The 6,021-nt window shown below is 40.6% G+C and overlaps 1 protein-coding gene across 6 annotated transcripts in view; it reads left to right on the top strand.

The window, feature by feature from the left end:
- Positions 1-2,615, top strand: part of LOC110041074 (chordin-like protein 1) — a 51,597-nt gene extending 48,982 nt beyond the window's left edge. For all 6 annotated transcript variants that reach the window (XM_089294927.1, XM_089294926.1, XM_089294928.1 and 3 more), the window contains 3 exons: positions 528-624; positions 816-1,100; positions 2,033-2,615. In XM_089294927.1, coding sequence (XP_089151053.1) covers positions 528-624; positions 816-1,100; positions 2,033-2,208 — 558 coding nt within the window. In that variant the 3' untranslated portion in view covers positions 2,209-2,615. The remainder of the gene's footprint in view (positions 1-527; positions 625-815; positions 1,101-2,032) is intronic.
- Positions 2,616-6,021: the final 3,406 nt, after the last annotated feature.

The following is a 6,021-nucleotide window of genomic DNA, read 5'->3' on the forward strand; positions in this document are numbered from 1 at the left end:
GTCCCATATTTTCTTAAGTTTGCAACAGATTCTTTTGCCCCTTGGCATACATTTCTTTGTCTAAATTTGCAAGTGTTTTTTTTTTATATTGCGAGCTTGAGACAAAGAGAAAAAATCCGAGTCCCTGACGGGATTCGGACCCATGACCTCACAGATACCGGTCGGGTGCTGAACGGAGGATCCCATTGTGAGCTAAGCTATTCATTTGTACGGTTCATATGTGCATGTGTCCAAAATACTGCTAAGATTGGCAATGCCTGAAACGTGCCGTGTAGAGATGAGTAATGACAGATAGGAAATTTCCAACCTCGTTTCCAGGGCTTTTCCAGATTTCACAGGGAAAAGCCTTGGGAACGAGGTTAGGAAATTTCAAGTTGAACCGGGCGTAACCTGTTTACCGCGACTACAACATACCCACGTTACCACGTTACCCACGAATAAACAATCTAGCAAACAAACAAACAAAAATTACAGAGCAAGCGAACTTAAAAACCTGGTTACTTTTGTTTGGTCCTTTCCTGTTTCAGGCCAATGTAATAAAATGTAGAAGTAAATCATGTCCAACGAGTTACCCGTGCAAAGATCCAGTGTATGTTCAAGGAAAATGCTGTAAGGTGTGTGAAGGTAAGTCAGCACAAAATCTAAGGGACGCTTTCGAACTTTTCGTCCATTTCCGAATTACCTTTAGCCTCTTAAGCGGGAACAAACTAGTTAACTAAAATCCAAAAAAGTAAGCTCGCTTCCAACATCCACGACTTGCAGGGATTAGATTCACTAATGTAAAGTTGGTTAAGACGTATACATGTTTTCACTAGATTCCCCAGGAAATCATACAAACGGAAGGAACCTTTGCAGTGCAGGAAAGCACTGGCTGGTCTACGAGTATATAAAGATTCCAAGAAATCAACAAAAGAACGCGTCCGAAGTACGGGAACAATTCGCACTGGAGCACAAGGACCACGATACGGTGGAGATACACACCATTTACGCTAACATGACAGCAAAAGTTATAAAGACCACGAATACTACCAAAAGCCAGTTCCATGGAATTTTGAAAAAAAATGGCAAAGATTATAAAATCCTTGGAAAGATTCGTGAAGGTGAGTCATCGTATTTTTAATAGATATCTCAGGGTGAGGCATCATTGGTCAAAAATGTCAGTCGAGGAATGATGCATTTCTTAAAGGATCTCAGTCACAGTTTGCGCATATTGAAAAGTTTAGCCTCAATTTTCAAATTCGTCGTTTGCAATCCGTGTCAATCTTCTCCATCCTTAGCCATCCTTGTTCCTTTATGGTTTATAATTATCTCTTTGGTGTTTTTCTATCTTATTAAACTGTTATTTTCAGGTTTCCTACCATTTAAAGATAATTTTGTATGTGGCCAAGTTAACTCAAAATACCGTGACTGAGCTCCTTTAAGGTACCTAGCCGTGATTAGGGTCATCACGGAACGCGAGTAGCGTTGCCTGACGACCCCCTAATAACGGCTGCGAAGGAGCATAGGAAATGATGGGCTAAGAAATTTTCACTGATAGCTTTGAAATCTCTAAGATCTGCATAATAAGGGCTCCTTCAAACACATTCTGGTAAGGCAGCTGCTTGGTGGTATTATGTTTCAGAATCACATTCTGTGAGGCTATTAGCAGGGTTTTCTTTCGGAGGTCTCGAGTTCCACTCCTCGTCTAGCTTGTGAACAGACTCTCTAGTCGAGGATGGGGCGAAGAGAAAGCAGAAAGAAAGAGGATAGAAGAGAGAGGAGGAGAGAGAGAGAGAGAGAGAGAGAGAGAGAGAGAGAGAGAGAGAGAGAGAGAGAGAGAGAGAGAGAGAGAGAGAGAGAGAGAGAGAGAGAGAGAAAGGAGATAGGGGAGAGCCTCCGACGCCCCACCCAACTCCCCCCTCGGCCACTTCACTCTCACCCAGTTCCTTCTCTGCCTTTCCATCCGCGGTCAGACTCTTTCAGCCGGCGCCTGTTCATAGACTACTCCTCGTTCACTCGTTCGACTAAATGGTTCTGATTTTGTCTGTTTCAGTTCAGAAAAACAAGATCAAGACTTGGGAGCAACGTGCCTGTCATCACACTCAAGGCTGTATACATACAGTGCGAAAAATAATGAAGGGACTCTATGAACGTGTGAGACGGTGCGGCGATCATGCCACATCAGGGCCCCCACAAACACTCCTTCAACTTCAACCAGAGAATCCTTGAGATCTTAACCTGTGCGACGATCGACAAATTAAACATGGAGTACGTTTTGACAAATGAACAAAGCCGCTGTACGTAACCATCGCATTAGACCACCACATCGGTACGTGTTTTAACAAGAAACCCTCGTGGTAGTTCATTGACAGTTTTAGGCCTTTCTCTGAGACGTTTCTGTGAGCGCAAGAAAAACAACAAGCAAACAAGGAAAATAGACATTTTTTCTTAGAGATAAGTAGTTTGGAAACTTTACCATAGATTTGTATAGCTCCTGTAAATAACGAGTTTATGTGGGCTTCTTAAACGACTTGGCAGAATTTGTTGCCAACAGAAGAAATTCGTAGGCAAAACGTGTATCCGTTGATTTGATTATAGAGCATAAGGAATGTGAGAATAAAACCTGTAAGATTTTATCATGGCATTCGTTAGCATAGCTAATCAGATGAACTCGAGTGGGATTCAAAAGCAACTCACACGAGCGGGGCAAACGCAGTCCCCCGTAGCTTGCAGTGGAGGCTCATGCGGAGGAATATTAATAAAAAGCGATAAATCCCATTTGCATTGAAAGGACTCCCCGCATTAGCTTCGGTTGCAAGCTAGTTCCAGTCCAATGCCGAGAATACGAATAAGGTCTACTGTTCCATACTGTACATCGCTGCTATCTGCATCCAACAGGATAACAAGGGCATGATCAAGGCAAATGAAACGCGAACCAAGACCACACACTGTTCTTACAGTTTGGTTCCGCACAAAAATGATACTTAAGGCGCGTTCCTTTGAGGTCATCTGGATCAGGATCAGGGATTCAAGATCACTCGAATCATACATCAAAGGAGATGATGAATCCGTAACCAGAGTGGATTCATCTTCTCCTTTGGTGCACCATGATCTGAGTGATCTTGGATCACTGATCCTGATCCAGATCACCCCAAAGGAACGCACCCTTAAAGTTCCCTCCCTGATCTCTTCTCTTTTCCTGTTGTTGTTCTTAACATTCCAACCAGTCTTGCCGTCTGTCAGTCATTTCATCCTGTTTACCTTACATTGTCGTGTTTTGGCTTGTGCAGTATTGAATTTTCACTTAAAACGGGAACAAATTTTACATGTTTCACTCTGAAAACTTGTGTGACAGAAAGCATTTACGAAAGTATAATAGCTGCGGACGAGACCCTAGTTCAGTAATTATCAGGGGCGGATCCAGAAAATTCAGAAAGAGGGGGCCGAGTCCCCCACCCCCCTCCCCTCCCCCGCTCCGAATGAAAACTTCACTTTTCAGGAGATGTAGGATACATGATTGTGGGAGTATTCGTGATGTAAAGTAACGTTAACGTTTCGGAAGATACAATTAAAGAGCATTTTAAAAAACGATTTTCAAAGCAAAATCGTAGTGTTAGTGGTAGGCGAACTGTTAACAGAGTCATTGCATTTCATTTATACATCCAGTATTAATCGAAATAAATCACTGCAGTGGATTGATAAATGTCATCCTTCTCTGGTTTGGTTTGGCGTACTCGTCAACAACTGCATTATAATTTAAAGGTATGTCTTTGTGAATAAAGAGCAGCAACAGTGCATTTAGACGTTCTTCTCCCATGGTGCTGCTATAAACATTGAAGAGTTGCTACGTTCAACAAGTTGGACTTGTGACTGGGGTGATCAACAGGAGGCGCAGAATTGTGTGGACATTGGGGTAGAGGCTTGAGCTGCAGGCTTTCAATGTCTCTTGCAGTATCGGAGGTTTTGCGGTAGCGTTGTTCCTAAAAATAAAAGCAAGAATTAACACAGTTCAAGACAAGGTATAATCGTTTTTTTCAGCTTATCACAGTTTCACTATAAACTTGGTAACCCATGTAGGGCGTTAACGCGGAATAACATACCAGAAGCACTTCCACAGCTCCAGCTCCCGCGACGCACTGCTAGGGGACGGCAGAGACTCGTTAAGCTGCTGTAAGTTGGCAGGTATCAGTAGCAGTCCAAGGAATGCCGCTTCTGATAGTCCATTTAAGCGGGTATTTATTTGCTCCAACAAGTTGTCAAGGAAGGAAAGAAATATTGCCCGTCGAAAGTAGGCGATTGGTGTCCTGGCGTTGGTGTTCTTTCTTAATGTCTGCCTACCACAAGTTCGAGGGATGCTTACCTTGACGTTTGCCTTCTTAGCCATCTTCCTGATCTTTTCATACACAGAACTTGCAAATGCTGTTTTAGCATTCTTGCGCATACCTTTCATCTGTTCCTTCACAACGTTAACATGCTTGTTGCCTCAATAACATCCAGTGTGGAACCCTGTAACGAACGGCTGAGTCTTGCGGTGAAACGTTCTAGAAGGGAAACGTTACTTATCATAAAAACACCGAATGATAATCAAGCTTGCTCTTTAAAACTCTCTTTCATCTGGCACAAGTAGAAACAACTGATCCATTTTTGAAACATCATAAGCAAAGTGTTATTGCTGTAATGATTCTAATCGTTTCTGTCAGAATTTTCTATAGAGAAATTAACTCAGGATTATAAATCAATTTACGTAAAACCTAGTTTTGCGACAAATCATTACACTGAGTGCTTTAATATAAGCTAAAGTTTAATATTTTTACTTCATTTGCCTTTTTATTTGCTGGAGCGGATGATCACCAAACAAAGTCTCCAAGGCAGAGCTCGAACGTTGCCCGCCAACAGACAGATACACATCTAAAAAAAACGATTACGTGTAACTTAGGTCAAATAAGTAACGTACTCACCTGGTTCACGATGAAATGTAAACAGTGTCTTCTTTACTTTCCTCGAAAACTTCAGAAAAATATTTCACTCTTCAGCAGTGCAGCAAGGGACACGGCGTGACAATATTCGTGTCCAGTGTTCCTCGTCATTTCAAACCGAAAGAAGCGCGTGTTATAATTACATTTGGCGTTAACAATTTGCGCGAATTTTAATTTTTGGGTTACGTTTGTTTGAATATTTGATAATATATTATAATAGTTAACACAAAATATATTTTAAATAAGGAAAGCTCTGAAATTGAATAAAACTGAAACCTGATTGTATAATTATAACAACACTCAAAGGACGGTTAGAAGGGTCGGGTTCGTACAAAAACGTTTTGAAAATAGAAGGAAAAAAAGGGGGGCCGCGGCTCCCTCGGCCCCTCCTTTAAATCCGCCTATGATTATCTCTCAGAAAAAGGGAATCATGAATCAAGGTATCTATAGCGTTCTATCACTGGAAGAACCTAATTTATTATTAATTCTGTAACAAAACAACTTTGACAAAAACAAAGAGGTATTTTGATCTTTTCATCGATAACTTAAACCAATCGATACAGTTTGATTTTTTCAACGATAACTTAAACCAATCGATGCAGTTTGTTTTTTTCATTTACGCCTTAAACCGATAATCGTTTTGCAACGAAAGAAACTACTAAGATCCCATATAAGCTAATATATCAACCCGTTCCGGATTGTCATGAAACAAAAACTAGAATTTCTCTACTTAGTAGAACATTTTATTGTACAACAATAATGTACTCCTGAGAAGCCGTGATAACATTCCTAGAAAATGTCTGAATATTATTCAGTAAGAGCTTTCTCAGTAACTGTCGCTTCAAACTAACATGCTTTAGAATTCATCTGCATGGGAGACAGAATAATTATAACAAAATTTATCAAACACCAGCTGCTGTAGACTTCGTCATTAATTCAGAATTAATGGCTCAGTATATCGTAACAACTATAAGAAAAACAAAAAAATATCTTTGCAAAATTGTTCCAAACTAGAGATCTGTTTTAGTTCATCTATTATTGATATCAAAAACAACCTTAAGATAAG

The sequence above is a fragment of the Orbicella faveolata genome, unplaced genomic scaffold (genome assembly GCF_042242905.1).
Source record: "Orbicella faveolata isolate gen_17 unplaced genomic scaffold, um_ofav_v1 contig_25, whole genome shotgun sequence".
Taxonomy (NCBI): domain Eukaryota; kingdom Metazoa; phylum Cnidaria; class Anthozoa; order Scleractinia; family Merulinidae; genus Orbicella; species Orbicella faveolata.